The sequence below is a fragment of the Crocodylus porosus genome, unplaced genomic scaffold, assembly GCF_001723895.1.
Source record: "Crocodylus porosus isolate Cpor-Errol unplaced genomic scaffold, CroPor_comp1, whole genome shotgun sequence".
NCBI lineage: Eukaryota > Metazoa > Chordata > Crocodylia > Crocodylidae > Crocodylus > Crocodylus porosus.
Genome location: NW_017728951.1, coordinates 10,756,873 through 10,779,806, shown reverse-complemented (window position 1 = coordinate 10,779,806; position 22,934 = coordinate 10,756,873). Strand labels below are relative to the sequence as shown.

Genomic DNA, 22,934 nt, shown 5'->3' with positions numbered 1-22,934 from the left:
GTCTTTGCTACAGTGTTTGTTTGGGTTTTTTGAGCTGGAAATGTGTAAAAAACTGATTAGTCTTATCACAAGAACAAGGTTGATTTTTATGTTGCTGGTTCAACAGACAGAAAAGACAGGATCTCTACCAGGGAAAAGGATTTGGGAGTTAGAGAAGAGTCTAGCACAGCAGAAACAACTTGTAGTTGCAGGGAAGAGGGTAAGATAACATGTGCCACCAACTTCTGAACAGGCAAGAGGAGGCTCTGCAATGAGAAAGGGGAAGAGGCTGTTCTTGCCTCTCAGCTCGCACAGTGAAATAGAAAAGAAACTCTTTTTATTTTTCTAGTGATGAAAGGGAGAAGGTCCAGAAACAGCGTGTAATAGGAGTCCCAGCAGTTACTGGAGGGGGTGGTGTTTCTTTTGTGGGCATTCCTTATCTCTGGTTATAGACAGGCATTCATTTCCAGTTCTGCTAATTTCTATGAAATTCTCAGCACTGGAAAAACAGATCAGGACTTGGGGCATACAGGCATGCCATCTCCCCAACTGGAGAGCTACCCAGGCAAGCTGTCCAACCAGGGGGCAAGAGAAGGCTGCTTCTTGGGTTGGCCCACTCTAAGGGGAACTTAATTACTGACAGCTTGTTGGGAAGGGGGGAGGCTGTCAATGGGCAATCGGTAGCTGCTGAGAAGTGGCAGATGCTGCAGCCTGCATGGTGAGTGGAGGGCAAGGAGCAGAGCTAGCATAGCTGCACGTGTGCCTGGGGCACAGGGAACAGATGGAGCCACAAGGAAGCCCCAACACTCTGCAGGATCCCTTGCCCTGCACAGCATGGAGTCATCCCAGCCTATATCCCAGGAGGGAGGTAGAGGCAGTGCAGGTGAACCTATCCTGGTTCAGCAGCCTGTATATAGCTTATGTCAGAATCAGACAAATAGATTGCTGTGATTGAAATTGACCTTGAGGGATGTGGAAGAGTGGTGACTTTATAATTTAGAAAAGAACATAAGTTGTTGAGGGAGGAGGGTATAAATACAAATGAGGACAGAGAGCATAATATAGCTAAAAATGTAATACTTGTGACTTCATTCCACTTTGTCCCTGGGTCATGACCTCTTGTTGTGGGAGCTCTCTCTTTTATTCCACGCTTTTCTGGTTCATGTACTATTTCTATGTTCTGTTATGGATTAAGGAAATGATGCAAAGCTGTGACAAAACCAAAAAAGACATTTTTACCTGAAACACCTTAATTCAATAGAAAGGTGGCAAATTTTACTAACCACCACAATAAACAGTGCACAACTGTTTAATTCTCTTACATTACAGGTGCTCTTAAATTTAACTTGATATGAAAAGTAGCACAAATACATGTAAATATTGTGGGCCAGTTAGTAGATCAGTCTGCTGCACTTGTTGCTCTTTCTAGATCTGGGTAACTGCAGTTTGGATTGTAACAGGCTTGTAGGCTTAACACTGCTGGTGAGGAACTTTTATAACTTGGAAAGTGTTCCACTTTGCCTCCCTGGCTATATTTAAGATTGTTACAAGTGACTTTCTGTCAATATACAGTAAAATCTCTGTTATCTGGGATTTTACTAACTGGCACACTAGTAACGTGAATTTTTGGCTGGCCAGATGCAGGGGAGCAGAGAGGGGAAAGTTTGCACATGGCCACCATCACCCACAATGCTGTGCTGTTGCTGCTCTGTGTGCAGCTGCCACCATCCCCCCCATCCCTGTTTAGTGTCCGGGCAGAAACCCTGTGCCCTCAGGGAACTGGCATTTTTACATTGCTGGCACCCCCAGTTTCCCACTCGTGCCGGATATCAGGGCTTTTACTGTACTTAAATAGTATATTTTTTTAAAAATGAGAAAAATTATGGTGGCATAAGAGGCCGTCTTGGAAGTACCAGAGGAACTTTAATGGATGAATATCTCTTCTGTCAAAATATATAAGAAGCCATCTCCTTGACTCAACATCTGCAAAGGAAATCATGTTCTTTTAGGAGGATTTCCTGAATACAAAACTGCAATAATTTTTTTTCATACAATGAAATATGTGAACCTGCAAAACAATTAATACCAACATTGTTACCAAGGTTTAGTCAGTGTTAGTTGACTACCAGATGCATGCTAAGTAAATGAGACCAAGTAGCTTCAATCCTGTTATACTGTCCATTATGTTGACTGCTTTATTGTAGATGAAAGCATGTAGAACTCTTTTGTTTTGTAAAAAATTGATATAATATAAAAAAATTAAAATGTATTAGCTGCTCTGCTTTTGATGCTTGTACAATATACAAATTGGAGGGTGACCTATGTAATATGCCTTGTTTTTAGAACCTTCCTGCTGGATCTCCGCCTGTTGGAGCCCTTAAACTTACCTACATTTCAAAGGTATGTCAGTAGGAATAGAAATGATACAAATAGTGTGGGGAAATATTTTAAATTTAAAACTCTTGATAGTTTCTTAATTCTTTGCAGCAATGATAACTTATCAAATTGCTTTAACTTTTAACTTTCTATATCTAATAACATTTTTAGAAAAATGCTATAATATATTTTTTTTCTCAGAAACACTGAACATTTTAGAGCCATCCAAAGCAGTGTGAAAATTAGAAATCTATTTAGGTTTTCCTTTAATTTTTATGCTGCGTTAGCTTCAGAAAATGAGATTCCAACTCTGCATGTGGTTGTTATGGAATTAATATTGCAGAGGTGCAGACTTTAATTTATAGCCTACTTATCATTGGGGAAAACTGAAAGCATTTACAAGGAAGTCATTGGATGTGGTAGGTTTAGGCATATGACAGGCATATGGTTTTGAGAAGATTGAGCAAGAAGCTTTTTAGGAACTATTTGAAAGCGAAGAACTCTAATAAGATTCCCTCCCTTCTGCTTTTTTTATTAAGGTTGAAGTTTATTACTGGATATTAAAAGAGAAGATGGAGGGAATAATTGTATCATCATACATCATTCTTATATACCATAAATACTATACTTATTTTCTTTGGCTAACTACAGACAGTCAAAAAGCCTGAGGCTGAATGAGTTCAAACTAGGCAGCTTCCTCTAAGCTGTGTAGGTTGAACTGATTCATCAACTGAACTGACATTCAGTTTTCAGGTGGAAAAGGCAAGGCACATCTCCCAGCCTGCTGGCCATTGCCAGCCCAGCCCAGTGTCTCCAAACCCCTGTTGTCCCTCGCCAAGGGGTTAAGGAGCCCTCTGTCCAAGTGCTGACCCACCTTGGGGGAGCCTCCCCTCTCAGGCGGGAGCCCTAGCTCAGGCAGCCCTGAGGAGCCAAGGGGAATTCTCCCTGCTTTTCCCTGCCCAGCTGCTGACTGCTTCAGCCACTGCTGCAGGAGCCAGGGAGGAGTCTTCCTGACCAGGTGCCTGCCCTTGCAGCCCAGCATGGGGGCACTGGGGAGCCTGCACCTTGGGGCTGGCCCCCCCACCCGGGCCAGGGCCACCAGTCCCAGGCAGCCCTAGAATTCTTCCCAACCCCACCCATTTGCTTTAGCTGCTGCAGTTTTGGGGATAGCCCAGGGAGAGGAGGGAAATTCGTCTGCTTCCCTGGATTAGTTTTGCCTCAGACTCAAAGCAACTAAGGCAAAACCATCTGGGAGGAGCGGACTTACCCTTCACTCACTCAAACTGCCTGAGACTCTTAGGGGCTGATGTAAGCAACTGTGGAGTTTGGGAGGGGAAAAACTCCCCTCAGCTCCCTGGGGCTGCCCTAGGCTGGGGGACTCTGGGCTGGAGTGGGGGGAAGCCCTCCAAGGCAGGGGCTCCTCAGTGATCCCATGCTGGGCTGCATGGGCAGGCACCTGCCTGGGATGACTCCTCCTTCCCTTCTGTGGCAGCCACTGAAGCAATCAGCCACTGGGAGGGGATCTGAAAAGCCCACACCCCAGGGGCCTTCCCTCCCCCCTTGTGCTGTGTAGACCCTGGCTAGGGCTCCTGGGGGGGTCTCTTCCCTTGCCCTGCCCCCCCATCCCTATGGGCTGATGGACACAGACTAAGAAACAGAGGGGCAAGGCAGTCAGTTCGTGCTCCACTGGAGTAGGCAGTGTATCCCAGGGCTGCAAAGCATTCTGGGATGCTGGAGGACTGTGAGTTAACTTGAACCAGGAAGGGATCTGGGACAGAATTTCTGTAAACTGGTGAGACCTAAATCAGTTAAATCGGATACTACATCCAACCAGGTTTATCTTAAATAGGTTTTGGTCATTTTGAAAGCAGTTTATGCGCACTGAATTTCTCTTCTGTGACAGGTTTAAACCAGTTTCCCATCACTTAAACCAGTTTGTGTGTGACTTCTGTCCCTAGCCTTTGTGAACTGCCACCTGCCTCCCATTCTCAAGTCATTTTATTTTGGTAAATTCTGTGTGGCATTGTTAGTGGATCACTTTCACCAGCTATCTTTGATCAATTCTCCAACCCGTTTAACTTGCCCTAAATCATGCAGCTCTCTCTTTAGAAAGTTGAAACCTTAAATCTGTAAACGCCTACAAATCTGATTTCTGGTTAAGTAAATACTGTAGTGAAAAAGGTGGACGTTTTAATAAAATTCTTTAAAAACGTAACACAATCCAACAGTATTTTCTGACCAAAAAGGGAAATGTTTAAGACTCTTTCAAGCTTACTGTAAGTGACCCTTCCTGTGAAGGTGGCTGTGGTACCCCCTGATGGCCACACTGAGCCAGTCTTTCACTCCAGCTCCTACCAGGGTACTGCCCTGTCCTCACCTGGCACACCTCAATGGGAAACTACTATGAATTAGGTAGGCAGTCCTCAATACCAGAGTGAGCCTTGAGGTGCCTCATTCAGAGCTACTTATCAAGCCACCATGCTCTGGCTTGATCTTTTAATCTGAACTGAACAGGGCATCTCTCCTCAGAGGACCTCTGCACATTTCTCCATAAATCAGGTAGTCCTCAGTAAGGGCTCAGTATTTGGTCCCCACAAATAACCATTTTCAGGTAGGACTTTCAATCGTCACCCTTGCACCTGGGTCTCTCTCTGACTGGCCTGTAGTCTCTTACTCTCAGCCAGTTAAACAGATTCTTAGTACTTACCCCACATGGCTACAGTGGTCTCCCTTCTGTCCAGTAGCCACTCCCATGTTGTGTAGCAAATACACTCAGAAAACCAAAATCTAAACAATTTTATCTTCTTGCTCATGTCTCTAACCCTGCAGAACTCCTTCCCTGAGCTTAGCATGGGCAAGGTTACTCTTCAACCTAGGAACTCTTGTTTATATCCTTCCTGGCTTCATTCCTTCCAGTCACTTGGCTCCCCTTCCCTAATGGGGAACCGGTTAGTGATCTTACAGCTTTACAGCCATCTCTCTATAGCCTGCACCCTTCACTCACCTAGGGGCCCTGTTATGGACTGATAACTTCATTATTTCAGTTGAACATACATTTAATTTGCTTAAGTTCTATGGATGAATGCTAGCATAAAACCCTAAAACCAAAAGGTCAAAGGCCCGCTGAATCCAGATAGTCCATCAGGCTAGTGTGTGTAAGGCATGCCTTTTACCTAGTCAGTGGCACATAAGAGTCATGTGGCAAGTATATGATATAGCTGCCTTTGACTCTCCAGCTTGAATGACCAGGTATGCATTTTGTAGCTGGGTTGACTTGGGGTGCCCATTGGCACAAGTCCAACGTGAGGTCCATACTCCAGAGCCATGGCAAAAGTCGTTAACTGCTCTGTTATTGCATTTGGAGGGCTGTGAAAAACAGAGATGAAAATAGTTTCCTCAACTTTATTTGAATAATGATTTACTGGTCCTCAGCTACTTACCAGGAGCAACTGTCACTTACAAAAGTGACAGATCCTTAAACTTTAGGAATGGAAGCAACGTTTTATGTTAATTTTTAATGACGAAATATACGTTTTAAACTGAATGTGTATATAACAGTATCTGTTATATACCTTATATTATGTAATTTCACATATACTATTCATTATAAATTTTAATTTTCTCATTAGGTCAGCGATGCAACTAAGCTAAGGCCAAAGGCAGAATTCTGTTTTGGTAAGTTTGTGTGTATTGCACACCTGTCAAATTGCTCTTTTTACAATTTGAAGCCAGTATACTTTCTGCAGTTCTATTATTAGATAACACCGGTAGTGTGAGGTTTTTTTGAAGAGTTTATTTATAGTCTGCTTCCTTCCTTATACAAGGGGAAAATGTTGATTCCTCCTAATGGTTTTGAATAGCTTTTTAACATTGCAATCTAGAGAGATAAAGTGACCAGGCAACAGCTGTTTCTGGTGGGCTTTTTTTGAATCGGTAAGTAATCAAATTAGCGATGCTTGTTTTCAAGATGCCCTGTTACATGTCAGCTATGAACAGAAGTAATTTAACTATTGCATTCTTTATTTTAGGCGAGAGTATGTGGGTATTTTATGGTGAGCATATGATTATTAATAATGCAGGTGAAATTAGTTTGTTTTTGGTTTTTTTGTTTTTTAATTTGTGTACTGTGGTCAGGAAAAAGTGTTGTTAATCTGACTTTGTTTACTGGAAGTTTTACTTCTTTAACATAAGAAAATAATGCTCTGATTTCTTCCCCCCCACATCACTCAGTCGTCAGGTCGTCCCCCCCCCCCAAGAGAACATGTTTATTTTCCTTTTTCTTTTCCCATTTTCCTGACATTTTATCATAATCTAGAATCATGATGAACAATTTGGATTCTAAAAATCCTTGGCAAAGACTGGGATTAATGATTTTGCTGTCTGTAAACAACCTATTTGTATCTCCACATTTAAACTCTGATGTAACCGGTCAATAAACACTTAACTGTTGGGTATTGCTACACTTAAGATTTATTTTTCAGAATATACTAAATGTAAGTATATGTTATTTTTTCTGTTTCATACTCCTAATGAGAAGAGCTGTAGATTTCTATTCCAGCAAAAAGCAAAACAGGTAGCTAGCTATCTGTTGCGGTTTTTTTCTCAGCATGCGATATGCTGGGTACAGTTTGCAGCTGATGGAATTCACTTGGACCTGTCCTGTCTATGATGATAGAGGCAACTCCTGTTATCATATGATTTTAGATTATGATAAATTCTGGACAAAAGCAACGTAATATATTAAACATCCTCTTACTGAAAACACCTCTTATGTTTGTTCTCATTGGCTCTTTATTGCTAGAACTGCTATGTCAGAATCCCATAAAATTACTACAAGAAATCAAAAATTGAAATCTGACAAATATTGCTTTTCTTTTCTAAGGATTATAATAGCGTTGGTCTTTAGTTTAAATGTCCGAATGAGCTGTGCCCAGTGCAGCACCTGAAGAGGTGGGAGGGAAAAGATGGCTCCTGGAATCCTTGAAGCTGCTGGAGAGCCCTTTTGAATCATCTGTGCAAATTAGAGCAGCCTTACTCCTAAGTGCTGTTCAGGGCTACTGTAATTTCTGTCTGCATACTGTGGCCCCAGTGGGTAGCTGGAATTGTTATGTATGGTCCCTTCCTTTCCTTCCTTTTTCATGTCTTTGTGACAAGGTATTTAGCTGAATTTGCAGATTTGTTAGAAACTGATGGTACATGCTGTGAGCTCTTCTACTATGGTCTTTATTTATGGTATAGGCAGATGAAATAGTTACCATGAGGTACAAGGTGCATCGCTCTTGTGTGCACTCTTATTTGGTAGTAGATAGGGGTGCGCCAATAAAGATTTCTTGGCTGACACCAATAGCTGATTATTAATCAGCCAGTTCTGCCGATGCCAATCTGATAACCAATTTACAGGAATGCGGCTGGGCAGTGTGGAGAGCAGCTCCCTGCAGGTAAGTCTGTGGAGGGGAAGTGGCATGGGGAAGGGAGGTCAAGGCCCCCATGGTGAGGGAGGGAGTGGGGCTGGGGTCACTGCTGAGCCAGGGCAGTGAATGGGTCCTAGGGCAGGGGCAGGGGGTGAGAGAGAGCTGTGGGTGGCTCATCCAGGGGATCAGTGTCTCGGCATTTCAAAACGGCAGTGAGAGTGCTTGGAGTAAAGTTCATTGAATGAGCTTTAGTTCAAGTGTTGTTGCCACCATTTTTAAGTCCTGGGATGCTTTTAACCGGAGCGCAGCAAGGATGGGTGCAACCTGCCCTCTGTGGACTCGGGGCTCTCTGCCTTGCTGCTTTTGCCATGGGGGCTCTGTGTCAGCCACGTCTCCTGCCTGCCCAGCAGCAGGAGGCACAACTCACGACCCCCACTGCTACAGTGTGGGCAGGGGGTATGTGGCTGACAAAGGCAGCAGAGTGGAGAGTCCCAAGCCTACAGCAGGTAGCCAGCATCTGCCCCATGCACAAATCTGGGGGCCACATATCCCCCCCATGTTTCCCCCAGGGTCTGTACGCAATGACGGGGAGCTGTCTCCCTCCCCCAAATGCCCTCTGGACGAGCCATCAGTGGCTCTGTCCTGCTCCCTGTCCCACTGGATCCTATCCAGTGCCCTGGCTGAGCAGTGCTCCCAGCCCCTGCCCCACCCCATCCCTCACCATTGGGGCCTTGATCTGCCCCCCCAACTCCCTTCTCCTCTACAAAATTATCTGCAGGACTCTGCTTTCCATGCTGCCTGGCTGCATTCCTATCCATATGCATGCGTGTGGTTGTGCGCATGCATGCGGTGTCCAGGGGCCCTGGCCAGAAAGCATATTATATTTATCAGTGACATTATTGGCTTCACTGGCCAAAAAAAGCCGATAATCGTAATTTTCCTCTTGTAGGTACCGATCCAATATGGCACCCATATATTGGTGTGCCTTTAGTGATAGATGAGAGAGAAACTGCTGTGGAGCAGTTTTCATTTAGTGTTGGGGCAAGAGCATGCGCTTGTTACTCCAGCATGGCCTGATCCACAGTAAATCCCTGGTGGGTAACTGACTTTGTCTGACCATACACTCAGGAAGGTTTTTTTTTAAAAAAAAAAATGTTTTACCAATGCTAAACAACTTGGTCAAGGTTGATAGCATAATTAATGGTAGCAGGGTTTGGTTAGAAGAGAAGGGGATACAGCCAAATTACAGGAAACATCAAAGCTTGCTATCAAGTAAAATTGAGACTAAGGAATCTTAGAAGAGACTGCCTAAGATGAAGAAATAATAAAACATTTGCAGCAATTCTTATTAAGTAACTTTCAAAAAAAAATCTAGTTTAATTATATTAATTGGGAGAAGTTATAGTTGAAATAAGATTAACCTGCATTCCTTATGGGATTTGTTTTGTAATAAAGATGAATAGAGTGGTGAAGTTCTCTGGTGAAGGTGAGAATGTAACTGTCCTGATTTCAGTTGTTAATTCAGTAAACTATAATTGCTTTTTAATATCTTAACAGTAATGAATGCAGGGATGAGAAAATATTTTCTACAAGCCAATGATCAACAAGACCTGGTAGAATGGGTAAATATTTTGAACAAAGCTACCAAAATCACAGTAAGTAGTTCTGTGTTTTCCACATTTTGAGGGGAAAAAAAATGTAGACGTAGTCTCAAACTGAAAGCTACTCGGCCTCAATATTTACATTTGCTTTTGTGCCCTGTTTTTGTTTTTACAGTCAAGTTTTCTATTTTTTAAAGTTGTTTCTTGCCTAATTGATAGGACCCACACAAACAGAAAAAGCTGATCAAGCCAGGTTAATCTTCCAGGTGCAGAAGTTGTATCTTGTAACCGTATATGTATTATTGTTTTATTTTGATAATTTGAAAGAATTTGGTGTCTTGCATGACTTGTTCATATAAACAATTTTTACATGTAACTTTAACAGTTCTGAATTTGTTCATTACTTGATTACTATTTCGAGGGACTAAATAGTGATATATTGTAAAGGCTTCAGATATATTTTTAAGGCATTCTGTACCATTTCCTAAAAAACGTGCAATGAAAAGTTACTTCAACAAATAAGTTGTTCTGTAGTAAGATAAATTACATTTTTATATTGTATCAGAACAAGCTGTGACTGCACAACAGAAAACCCCCACGTGTTATGTCTGATTGCTTCATGAATTTTATTTTTTTTTATTTCTGGCAGTTTAGGGAAGAAACATCATGGGTTGATTAGGAATGTGAAGACTACATATGTTTGTACTCCTGCTACAGTTTTGTAATTTATGTCTCTATATGTTACCTTGAGATGTGAGATTTCCAGGTGTAGTTGGGCTACCTCATTGGTTAGACTCTGTTTGTAAATAAGTTTATATGGAGAGAAATTTCAACAAATCAAAAGAGCGATAGAATAAATAAAGAATAAACTGGCAAGGTTGGATCGTGTAGAACATTAGTTCCCAGCCTTTCCACCCAGATGATTAGAAATGGCGCAGGATCTGTTCACAGGCTGGATTTAGCCCATAGGCCAAATCTGGTGCACCCCGGAGCTGGAGCTTGGTCCCAGACTCGTGTGCCAGATCAGGCCCTAGCCACATGTGAGCAGGATTGGGCCTGTGACACTGGCTCTGACAGCATGCACACCAGATTGGACGCCCCAGCTCCAGCCTTGCACACCAGATCAGGCTGTGGGGCTCGGGAATTTTGTTGCAGGGGAAAAGTGACAGCATAAAATGCCACAACTCCCTCGCTACCAAATTTCCAGGCCTCTGGGAAGTCCTCTGAGCTACATCATATGACTCTGTGGGCTGAGCACCTATGCTGTAGAAGGTGTTGTGATGGCACAAGCAAAGACATTATTCTGATTTGAGAGGGTGTAGAGGGAAGCAACGAGCAGATTTTGACCTTTTTAAAGAAAAACATGGCATAGTGCTTTTATATACATTCGCTCTTTCTGTCCTTTAGTTCTTTTCATGTGACTTAAATCACTTTTTATTTTTTGCAAAATGACAAAATTTTAGTTGCACGCTTTCCATTGGAGGCAGTGTGAACCATCTGCAACATTTTGAGTCTGAGTTCATTAGTTCTGCAGACTGCTTTAAACTGTTTTGTTCATGAAACCTAGACTAGGAGCACTGAGGATGTATTTATTGCCTGCTATTTTACATAAAGTGCCCCTTTTTGTTGGGAGCTGCAGAGAGGAGTTTGATAAGAGCTGGCAGCTCACTGTCTGTAGCTGAAAAGATCCATTAACATTTCACAACAGCAGAACATATGTCTGAAACAAAGGGCCTGGCTTATATGAGCAGGTATGGTACATATGTAATGCCATATATTTCAAAATATTTTCTATTAAAGTCTCAAGGGAAATGTTTGACTTGCTCCATGACATTTTCATGTGTTAATTTCCCAAATACAAACAAAATAGCAGCACTAGAAGAGCCAAAGGAAAAAGACTAAGATTACACAGGCTCAATATAGTTATCAAATTAAAGAAAACTAAATATGCTGTCTTCTCTTAATGATACTAAGCTCCAAAATACGTGAGTTTGAATGTTGTTAATGGCATAGAATCCAGTTTATCTAGCACTATAAGAGCTTTGACTAATCTTCACAGCCAGTCATTAATACAAAGATTAGATTATAATCTTTGCATTATGTGGCATAATTACTTCATATTTAATTCTCATTGTATAGCATTGTTAAGCCTCGTATGAGTCCTGCTTTCAAGTAATAATCTTCAATGGCAAACTGCATTGCTTTCTTGTTTTTGTGTTGTATAGTATGATTTAGTAGTACAGGTATCAGAAGAAGCAAGTATAAACTCTCATTAGTACTGTGATCCAGTGACTAGCTCTACTGTACTTTCTGCATTCAAACAGCTGGGCCAATATTTTGCCATATAGCTCTTAGTAATTTAAATTCTATTTTGATAAACTATTTTTGGTACCCAAATATCAAAGCCACTTGGAAGAAGGAGTTGCCTTTCCCATTGTGCTTATAAGCAGAAGTTGTAAAAATTGAGCCTGTCCTTAGATTAAGGAAGATACTTTCTGCACAAAAAAACATGAAGGAAGCTGCTCCCACAACAGCCACATTTTTAGATCAGTCCTTTGATATTTTTAGACTTTCTGCCTTTCCAAAAAAATAAGTGTCCGGACCCTTGTTCCGTATTCTGGTTTATTTAGGAAGATAGTTAGTACAATTCCTAAACATTTTACCATTAGGATCTGGAGTTATTGGCTTCCTACTTTTGTAAGGACTTCCTTTATTCAATTTTCAGATTTGATACTTAAGGACAAGCAGGCCTTATAAATAATGGTGTCCTATTTGTATTTTCCTTTAATTGAAGTAAATCATGAAGTTTTATCCTAGATACGTTGAGTTGCAATAGAGTTGGGAAGGCCTTTTGGGATGATTCAGATATTTTCCTAGTAAATACTAGCACGCGCCTTGGAACTGTTAAATATTAAATGGACATGAGAGAGAAACAGTAAGCATGACTTTGGGTTAGGGAACACCATTGGTTCAAGAGTGAGTGGGATTTGTAGTGCAATAGTTAAGGAACACCATTGGTTTTAATCTCTGCTTAGATAAAGCTTTTTAAAATTATTTCTTGAAACAGGCCTAGAACTCAGGACTTTTCTCCAGTTTGAGTGTAGGTTCTGAAGATCTTGATTCTGAGCATCAGTGTCTAGTAGGGGAAGTACTTGGACACCCAGTCCCTTTTATATAAAGATTTTTTAAAATTAATTAAACTTGCATTAAGTTAATATAGACATGCCCATTTCCAGACATAGCTTCATTTACAACATTGACTGCTTTTAAATACCTGTCCTATATGAGAAGTAGTACTTGAGTACCCTTAATGGATGTTAGAGGTGACTGACAAAAAACATGTTTTCTGTACTGCATCTATATTAAACACAGTTTCACAAGTCTCTTCAGAGAGACAATTGTGTAGAAACAGGGCTAAAATGCTTACTATTTGTGTTATAGGAACAAGATTTACCATATTCTCACAGGAATGTTGCTACCTGTATCTACAATATTGAGTTTGTTTTACACACTTAAAGGTTATTCCTTAGTTATTCCACTTGGCACTTATAGATTAATTTGAAAAGTATTAGAACTCCCATTTTTTTTTTCTTTGGTGTTATGGTAAAGTGATCTGCCTCAGCAGACTCAGAGCATGTGAAATGGTAAGTACGGTTATTTAGTAGAATCCTGTGTTCTTTCTATGTAGCTCACACATTGACATTTTACTAAAGAAGGGGGAAAAGGAAAAATCATGCCGGTTTTTCCTACAGGGTTAACCGCTGTCCATTAATTTCTTTGCTCATTGTGATACAATATGCAGTAACTAGCATAAGTTGCTTACAGTTCCTCAAGCCCCTGAAACTGCAGCAGAATAGTAGTTCTGGTATTATATTAAGTAACAGAATGTGAGATGACTTTATATTACCTAAAATACCCCAATTTAATGAACATTTACCATTGCACTTTTTAGCAGAGTAGAATTTGCACTGATTTAAAACCTGGTTTTGGTAGCTTTGCAGTGCTTACGTAGACATGACAGTCCAGGAATGATGCAAGAAGTGAGGATTTTTGTGGGTGATAGCTTTTATCAGACCAGCTGCATGGTTGGGATTAAAGTTAGGCAAGTTTTTGAATGCAAGGCTTTCTTCATTAGGTCTAAGGTCTCTTCCCTTAGACCTGATAAAGAATGTTTTGCATTCAAAAGCTTGTCTAACTTTAATCCCAACCATGCAGCTAGTCCAAAAAAAGATTGCAACCCTGTGTGCTGTCATTCTGTAAAGAAATTTTGGACAGCTTTTTGTGTTTATTTGGATACAGGTGGTTTTAATTGTGATTATCCTATAGTACACACTCCAAATTTCATTTCTTGTTGCAAGTGAAAACATTTTTACCAAGCAGCAGGTGTCAGGTGTCGACTATTTTGTCAGGTGTCTACATCTTATCCTTGAGTTTGTGGCCCCGTTTACTCTAGAGACCTGTAGAGTCCTTGCCACCAAAGAGCTTTGTGACTAAAATATGTGAAATTGAAAAAAGAAAGAAAGAAAAAGAAAACTATTTTACAAAGGAAAAAGGTTCACAGAGAAAACTGGTGTGCTAAAGTGAGGCAGGAAGCTTGTGGTAGATGTGAATGGAAACCAGTTCTCAAGTCAGAGTCTAGTACTTTAACCAGATATTTTCAGTTTTTGAAAAAAGCTAATATATAACCAGTGGTTTGTTAAATTATTATTAAGTCTTTACATTAGAAGCCAGTTTCTGAGGTCCTAGGGGGATACAAATGGTGAATATTTGAGTAATAATTGAGGATTCTTAGAAACTTCAAGTTTTTATGTTAAGAATTGAGAGACTTGCATAGAACTTTCCAGTCTATTCATCACATCTAACTTTTCAGGTACCAAAGCAGTCTGATTCACTGTGTCAGTCTGATAACCCAAATCGCCAAATTGAAAGTCCAGCTGGAAAGAAGCAAGTGTCTTATAGAACAGAAATTGTTGGTGGTGTTCCTATCATTACCCCTACACAGGTACTGACTGTTTAATAAATACTACTTAAAAAGTAATTGGAAGTGATTTGTGGCATGTTTTGGCTGTCAGAATGCCAACTTGTCCATCCCCATCCTTATTCAGAGGTCTCATCATACTTAATTTCATATGCTGGGTTTTTAATATTACTGTTATTTAATATTGTGTACCAAGTAAAAGGACATTCAGTTGTTATAATACATTGCAGCTATGTTTATAAAAGCTAAATGTTGATTTCTGCCTGCTTAAGCTTTTCCGAGGTAGTTGATTATTTAAGTTAAAAGAGATTATATTTTGTAGTTAAAAAAAACCCAAAAAACCAAAAACCCCACCCACTATCTTCCTTACCTGTCTGAGATTTTAGATAAGGTGTGCTAGAACTGGTATTAAAAATAACTCAGTTCAGGTTTCCCTCAATTTTTATGCAGTACATGCCTTTCCAGAGAACGGCATATTAAATTGAATTTGCATAAAGCAAACCCACTTTACAATGTAGCAAAGAGGGGTAGGTCCCCATGGTGCTGAGGGAGTGAGGCTGGGACTAGGGAGGGGGTAAGGGGGAGGAGTGCCGTTCCCAGGGCTGCACAAGGCAGCAAAGCAGAGGGAACAGAGCGGCACTCACCCCAGCCCCACATGCAGTGGCCCTGGAAGTGGCTGACTAGCTGCCTGTAGCAGCTGGGCTGCATTGTGTCCTGGTGCAGGAAGCTGGTGTCAGCTATCCCTGTGGCCGGTCCAGTACAGGCTGGGTTGAGTGCAGACAAGCAGAGCCCTGGGTGGTGTGAGGCGCTACAGGTAGCTGGTGCCAGGTGCTTCCAAGGCCGGGGTGAGTGCCGCACCCTGTGCCACCCGGGGCTCCGCTTGTCCACACTCACCCCAGCCCATGCTGGAGCAGCCCTGGGAGCAGCTGACACCAGCTGCCTGTACCAGGGCACGGTGCAGCTCAGCTGCTACAGGCAGCTGAAGTCAGCCACTCCCAGGGCCTCTCCAGCATGGGCCTGGGTGACTGGGGACCAGCAGAATCCTAGGGGGTTCGGGATATAGTGCAGCCCGGCTGCTTCTGGGGTTGGGGTGAGTGCCATGCCAGGGTCTCTGCTTGTCTCTACTCACTTCAGCCTGTGCGGAGCTGTCCTGGGAGCAGTAGACACCAGCTGCCTGCACCAAGGCGTGGTGCAGCCTAGGAGCAGAGGTGAGTACGGACAAGCAGAGCCCAGGCACGAGGGGGGGACAGGGAAGCACAGTGCAGCCCAGCAGGTGTAGGCTGCTGGTGCTGGCCACTCCCGGGGTCGCTGCAGCTGGGGCTGGGGTAAGTGGAGCCATGGCTCTTTCTCCTTCCCCCACAGACTTACCTGCTTGGGCAGGGGTAGCATCTATACTGATCTCCTAAGAGTGAATTTACCTTGCATATAATGAATTATGGGTCTAAATATGCTCTTCGCATAAGAGTGAATTCGCTTATGAAGAACCCGCATAGATTGAAGGAAACCTGAACTGGTTAGGTTATCTTGGCATATGTTTACAGTAATTCTCCTGATCTTGAAGCACTGTCTTCTGTGTTTACCTACTTCCAACTACTTCCCCAGTGTGATTTCTCCCATGCCTACCCCCAACCCTAAGCACTTAGAAGGAGCAGATAATAGTTTGTAATATTTTAACCTTGGCTGGATAGTGTACCATCTCTAAAGGTCATAGCATATGTGCACTTTTTAAAAAAAGCAGCAGTGATTTTGTTTCTAAAGCCTTCAGTGTGTTGCAGTTTTACTTGTCTATTTTTTGTTTTAGTAGTTCTGCCTTAATGGGTTCACAGTCTGTTTCGACTGTGTGCTTTTGAGCAGTGCTTATGACTTGCCAGGAAGTTTTGTATATAGTTGTCATACCAGTGTTATTTTCAGTGTCAAGTATTTGATCCTTCTAACCAAGCCAAAGATAGGATTTGTGGGTAGGAGATGACATTTAGGAATGTGCATATACTTTTATTTTGTGTTCTTGTATTACTAAATAATAATCTTTAGTCTTTAGAGAAACATGTGACTATCCTGAACTTTTTTCCGCTTCCTTTCAGAAAGAAGAACTAAATGACTGTGGTGAAGGAGGTGACAGGAACTACTTGAAACGATCACAAAGCCACCTTCCTTACTTTACTGCTAAGCATCCCTCAGATAATGCTGTTATCAAAGCTGGCTACTGTGTTAAACAAGGAGCAGTGGTAATTAATTGTAGAACTATTCATTTCCTTTGTCCAGAACACATCCTGAAATTGTAAATTCAATTACCAAGTAGATGCTAACCAAGCAACATTTTTACTAAACGATACTGTATTAAAATATTGAGCTTAAGTCAAATTAGAACGTTATTTCATGGATTATTCTCCTGTAGTATATGTCTAGTCTGTGTATTGCCAGGCTTCTGCTTTTTACTTTAGTATTTCTGCAGGGTTTTTTTAACACTAATAAAATTGGAGACACTTTGGAGATGAAAACATTGCTGCAGATGGTTTTTAGATGAAGCTTCAACAGAATACCCTTTAATACATGTTTTAAGAAGCATGTATAGATAAATTCTTAGTGAAGGGTGTGCTAAAAATAGCTGTGCTGAACCAAGTGCTCAACACCTGCATGTTTTACAAGGCATTGAAGTAGTGAAGGAGTTTTAATTCATTTTATGGAGTTGAAGAAAAATTGTGCAACTCTTTAAGGTACTTGGAAGATCTGTCTTCTGCAAAATACCTAAAATTTCAGGTGTTCTACCGTTATCTGGCCAAATAATTCAAGATTAAATAATTTACATGTGCTGTTTTTGGCCTTGGAAATCTGCAGATCTTTGCTTTTTTTGGAAGTGTGAAACTCCTTGTATTCCAAATGTTTATTTTAAAAAGATACCTATGAAATGCCATGGAAAAATGCTAAACAGTCATGTCCTTTTAAAAAGTAGGACATATCAGTTATAGGTGCATCTGCAAAATTTACTCTGTGCATGCATTACAGTAGTCTTTCCATTATACTGTTTTGTAAGCAGGAAGAAAATAGTGTAACGTTCAGTCAGCTTCTGTGCACCTTAAAGGTTGATATGATTTAATGTATACTGTGTATCTACTTCATAAGATGAGTAGTATGCCCTAAGATGTACTTGTACACTTTGTACTCTACTTATGCATTCATCCAGGATACATATAATTAACTGCATGAAATGTTGCCAATTCCAACTTGTTGCCTACTGCTTACATTCTAACAAATTCCCATTAAACACTGCTTGACTGCATTGCATCTTTCTGCTCTACACTCCGCTTTGTAACTAATTGTACTTTAACCCACACTCTACTTTGTAATTAATTCTGCTCTAACTGCACAGTGTGAGAGTGAAGGAGTAGCCGCAGGGGTCAGCAAATATTTGTACTGGAGGGCCACTTAGGGCCAGCACCCCCTGGTGCCTGCAACAGCTCACTAAAACTCCCTAAGTCGCTCTGCCTTGGAGCATGGCCCTGTGCTGTCACCAACTGGCGATTCAGGGGTCTCTGTGAAGATGGGGCCAGGACCTGCGTGGGCAAGAGTGCATTCTGTCAAGTGGATGGGATGGGATGGGGCTTTGGGTGGGGAGCAGCATCCAGGAGAGGGACTAATGGGTGGGGCTGAGGCTGGGATTGGAACTGGGATCACAGTTGCAGGGTGGTGACAGCACAGGGCCCATGGCAGAGCCAGTCAGCACGCCTCTGCCTGCAGAACTGGTGCTTGTCGCAGGGACATGTAGGTAGCAGATTATGGCTCTGCTCTGGGCCCCAGCCCTGTGCTGTCAGTGCCCCATGATCCTGATGCTGGTCCTGGCCCCAGCCCTGCCCGTCCTGCTTACAGATATCGCTCCCCACTCACCTGCATACCCATCCCATCTGCCTGCTTGAGCATGTCATGCCCTTGCGAGTCCCTGGCCTCTCTTCCTGGAGACCATGCCTGCCTGCTGCATCCAGCTCCCCTGGCGGTAGGTGTAGGGTAGGTGGGCTGGAGTGCCTGGGCAATGGGGCTGGGTCCAGTGGCAGTGGCAGAGACTGGCAGCCACAATTGAAAGGACTTACTGCTGTGGGGGCTAGCTGCCACTCTGCCCCAGCCCTGTTGAGCACCCTGGGGCAGCAGGACCAGCTGCATGCATGTGGCCTGGGCTGCCCCCCATGCTTGGGCCAGGCGGAGCTGAGGGACTGACTACAGACTGGATAAAATCCCTTGGTGGGCCAGATCCAGCCTGTGAGCTGTATTTTGCACACTCCTGGAATAGAAGTTGTCAAAGAGCAGCTATTGGAAATCTTGAAATTAACAGCAGCTGTGAAACTACCAAACTCAAATCTCCCTTTGTTTTCATGGCTTTTAATAGTAATGACTATTAAAATAGATTAAAATAAAACTGGTTAGTTTTAGGGCTACTAGTGTTGTATTGTCAATAGTGCTATAGTGCAATTTTTACATTAAGGTTAGATAAGTGTGTACCCTGAATAAGGCTATATAGTCTTGATTCAGTTGCATGCCTATGCATTTTAAAGTGCACACGTTCAGTAGCATATAGTGTAAAGTAATTGTATGAATCCGGTATATGGGTTACATGAATTTAAGCCTAAAATATTTTTATAGTGCAGTATTACTGGCAAAATTATTGAAGTACATTATGAGAATATGCTACTTAATAAGTGGAAGAGTTAAAAATGAAATAAAAAATAAAATACTACTGATGAAGTGGAAGAGTTAAAAATGATTAATAAAATACTGGACACAGTATACTTAAGGAATTAGAAAAAAGTGTGCAACATCTGGAAAATATGGATTGTAACATTTTTTAAGATTGTATAATAAGATGTATATGAATGAACAAGAGACCATATTAAGATTCCATGATTATTTACTTATGGAATTAATTCTAGATTTAATTATATTTTTAAAATGCATTTAAAGGCTGGCCTAAGAATTTATGATGCTGTTCGTAAAGGTATTTAATAGAAGTCTTAGCCCTCACTTGCCTGGGACAGAGATGATCAAAAGTGAATTATGAATGGTGGTGGTGACATCTAAATTCAATCTTCTGGAAAGTGAAGGCTACAGTATGACCCCCTTGGATTGAGGAGTACAGTGGCCCAAGTTCTGTGTGGTGTGTGTATAGCACAAATAGTAAGCATTTTAGTCCTGCTTCCATACAGTTGTGTCTCTGAAGAGGCTTGTGAAATTGTCCCAGTGTTGGTTTCTAAACTAGCTTCCATCCTGCTTTAATAGTGATGCAGTACAGAAAACATGCTTTCTGTCAGTCACCACTAACTTCCATCTTAAATACATTTACCATGATTTTTAACACCAACTATCCTTTTTTAAAATAAAATATGAAGTTCCCATGCAGTAATTTATATGTATTATTTGAGACTGAGGAGTTTTGGAAAGAAAACATTTAAACATTTGGGACCCAATCTTTTTTTGCAGAAAAAATGGGGGAGGGGGCAAGGGATGGTTGACAGCTTTGAAGGGGGATAATCTTAGTAGCTAATGAAATTTTCCACCTACTGTCCCAGATTCGGCAGAGGCAAACAGTGAAAATAAAAGGTCCATGGGATTTCTCTGAAAGCAAAGAACAGTGCGTTCCTTTAAACAGAGAGGGTGCCAACAAGGAAAGATATGGATTTGGCGGAGAAGCAGTAAAGCTAGGCAGCAAGAGCTAAGTTGAGCAATAAGAGGAGAAGGGATGGAAAAAAGGAAAACTTTAATGCTACGTTCTGTGTTCCTACTACCTCCCTCTGTTTTTTTTCCTCCTGCTTCTACTCCCTTCTCAAAACTTATTAAATTATTACTCTGGCTTCTTAGCTTGATACCACCATTCAGTTCTTCTCTTCATTCTAGTCTGCTCTTCCAAATCCAGTTCTTTCAGCTGTTTCTCCTCCTAGTTGCAATCTTTGGAGAGACCCTCTGCTTGAGGAGATCTCTTAGGATCCTTTCTTTCTGAAGCCTGATCCAATTTAAGAATAGTTCCTCTCAGGTGGCATATTTTATTTAGTTGGTACTCATCATTTTCAGAGCTGTCAGCCTCAGGTTTCTTTCTAATGGAATATAGCCCCAGTGTCATTCCTCTGTACCCAGGAAGTAGAGTTTTACCTAAAAGAGTTGAAGGAGTAAAACATTCACTACAGAACATTTTCACATTTCACCAGCTGAGATCTAAAATTGATTATATCTGTCCAGGAGCTTCAAAAATGTTAATCTGAATAGATAACCAAGTTTTCAGGAGTTGGACCCCCAAAAATTGACTGACCGGTCCCAAAAGAATTGGATTAGTTCTTTTGCATATAAGGTGAGAAGAATGCAGAGTTAGGCATCTTTCAGAGTGGAGTGGAGTATATGTAGTTTAAAAGGAAACTGAAGGCAATGTAAGATGCTTGGCTATAGGGAGAGATGGGGTATATCAGGCTAACTAAAGAATACCCAGAAACACTAGTAGAAATCGCAATCAATCAATCAATCAATAAATAAATAAATAAATAAAAATTACCAAATGCAAATCTTTCAACTTCTCTGATTCCTGAAAGAAGATCAAGCAGTTCGTCTAGTCTTAATTTTCTTTTTCTTTCTTTAATAGATGAAGAACTGGAAGAGGAGGTACTTTCAATTAGATGAAAACGCAATTCGTTATTTCAAATCTGAATTGGTACGTTTCAAAATGTTACATTGCTTTCAAAATGTATAGAAGTAAATTTCAAAAGCCTATTTGGGCTTGAACTCTCTCTTTGAGGCTGTAAATGCCCGTTGCTGCTTTTGTAATTCTCTGACCTAGGAATCTGCTGCCTTGGAGACTAGTATGTCATTGTGAAAATTTGATTTTCAGTGAGAGAGAATGAATTTATAAACATACCCCACCATTGTCATTCATTTTAATCAGTCATATGTGCTTTTCAGGCTTATGTGTGAACTTCATGAAAATTGTCCTAAGGACAGTTGATATTGAAGTATCTCATGTCTAAGCTTTCCTGTGCGGCAACATACTTTTGGTGATGGTAAATAAAGTTATCCTGTTCCCATTCAAACAATGAAACTGGTCAGTATTGGAGGGGGGTGAGGGGATTGCAAAAGTGTCAGGTTTTTTTGTCATGCTAATAGCAAATTAGTTTCTTAAGCTAAACAACTTTTTGGTCATTGTTAGTGTAATTGATTCATTGACCAAATGTTTCCTAGAAGGGTAGAGTCCAGCTCCAGGTGTGAAGACTTAAGCAAATAAGAGCAGACTCTGCCTGTCACTCTCCCTGCCCAGGCTCTCTGCAAGGAGGTAATAAATTAGTTTCTGGAATCGGGTGCTGCTCAATTTTGTAGAAGTGATGAACTGGTGCCTTGAGTCTGAAAAGGTTGAAAAGCACTGGATTAGATGTTTAATAACTTTGAGGAAACTTTTTTTTTTTTTTTTTTGTAAGTGACGTGTTTTCACTTGTACAGACCTTCCAAGGCAACCAAGCCTCAGTCCTTTTCTTTTTCTCATGGCAGCTGTTAGGTGGCATCATTTGAAAATATAGAACACAAGAACTGCCATTTAGTGGGTCAGACCATAGGTCCATCTTGTATCCTGTGTGGCACAGTGGCAGAGAGTGGATGCTGAAAGCAAGAATGAACTGTGTGAGACCAGGGAGTTTTCCACTGTTCCTCTCCCCCTTGCAGCCTCCAGCATTTAAGGTCTAGGAAGTTCTGATTCAGAGTCTGGATCCTTAACTCCCATATTCAATAGCTACCGATATCCGTATCTTCCAAGAATTTCTCCAGTCCCTTCTTCTGAACGTGGCTAAACTGTCAGCTTCCGCAATATCTGGTTTCAATGAGTTCCACATTTTAATTTTGCACTGTGTGAAAAAGAACTTCCTTTTGTTAGTTTTAAACTTACTACCTACTCGTTTCATTTTTGTGACCCTTAGTTCTTGTATTGAGACATTAGTAAATAAATCCCTATTCACTTTCTCTTCACCATTTAGTATTTTGTAAACCTGTACTTTGTACCCCCTCCAGCATTTTTTCTAAACTGAATAGGCCTAGCCTCTTTAGTCTTTCCTCAGTTTGCTCAAATATAAATGTGAAAGCTATCTTGCGTTCTAAACACCCTCTGCTAGTTTTCACAAACAATGTTAACAGGGATGGCCCATATTGTGTATCATTTAGTATCTGACATTCTTCTTTCCTTGCTTCTCCCTGGAAAAGAACTGAATCTTCTTCTTTAGGGAAGAAGAAGAGGGGCAAATGAAATTCAACTCTTTCATGCAGGAGTATGAGGATCTGGTTCTTTGGATCAGACACTCAGATCAGTTTCTAGCTGTTTGATACACTGGAAAGCTCTATGGAAATGGTGAGGGTATTCAGAGCAAGGCAAGTTGAAATTAAAATCTCAACCCCTGCCAGACACTAATAAAAGCAATATAGGTCGTATGGCAAGTTGAAGCAATCTGTGAAATACAGCAGGAGAAAATGCTTTTCAAATAGTAACTGGAACAAGTGCAGGTTCAGTAGCTACCCTTGCTTGTTACATCAGTTCTGTCAGACCATTGGCCAGTCCTGTCTAAAGCTGGATTCAGATTGGCACCA

The 22,934-nt window shown here is 41.3% G+C and overlaps 1 protein-coding gene and 1 long non-coding RNA gene across 6 annotated transcripts in view; one reads left to right on the top strand and one right to left on the bottom strand.

Annotated features, from left to right (window-relative positions):
* Positions 1-22,934, top strand: part of PLEKHA1 (pleckstrin homology domain containing A1) — a 64,231-nt gene that overhangs the window by 26,267 nt on the left and 15,030 nt on the right. For all 5 annotated transcript variants that reach the window (XM_019556009.1, XM_019556008.1, XM_019556011.1 and 2 more), the window contains 6 exons: positions 2,323-2,379; positions 5,985-6,030; positions 9,324-9,421; positions 14,238-14,369; positions 16,427-16,570; positions 20,956-21,024. In XM_019556009.1, the coding sequence (XP_019411554.1) occupies positions 2,323-2,379; positions 5,985-6,030; positions 9,324-9,421; positions 14,238-14,369; positions 16,427-16,570; positions 20,956-21,024 (546 nt within the window). The remainder of the gene's footprint in view (positions 1-2,322; positions 2,380-5,984; positions 6,031-9,323; positions 9,422-14,237; positions 14,370-16,426; positions 16,571-20,955; positions 21,025-22,934) is intronic.
* On the bottom strand, positions 3,128-22,352 carry LOC109324114. Its single transcript, XR_002104850.1, has 3 exons — positions 22,218-22,352; positions 4,435-4,439; positions 3,128-3,139 (listed from the first exon to the last, which is right to left on the bottom strand). It is a non-coding gene; the product is annotated as an uncharacterized LOC109324114 (long non-coding RNA).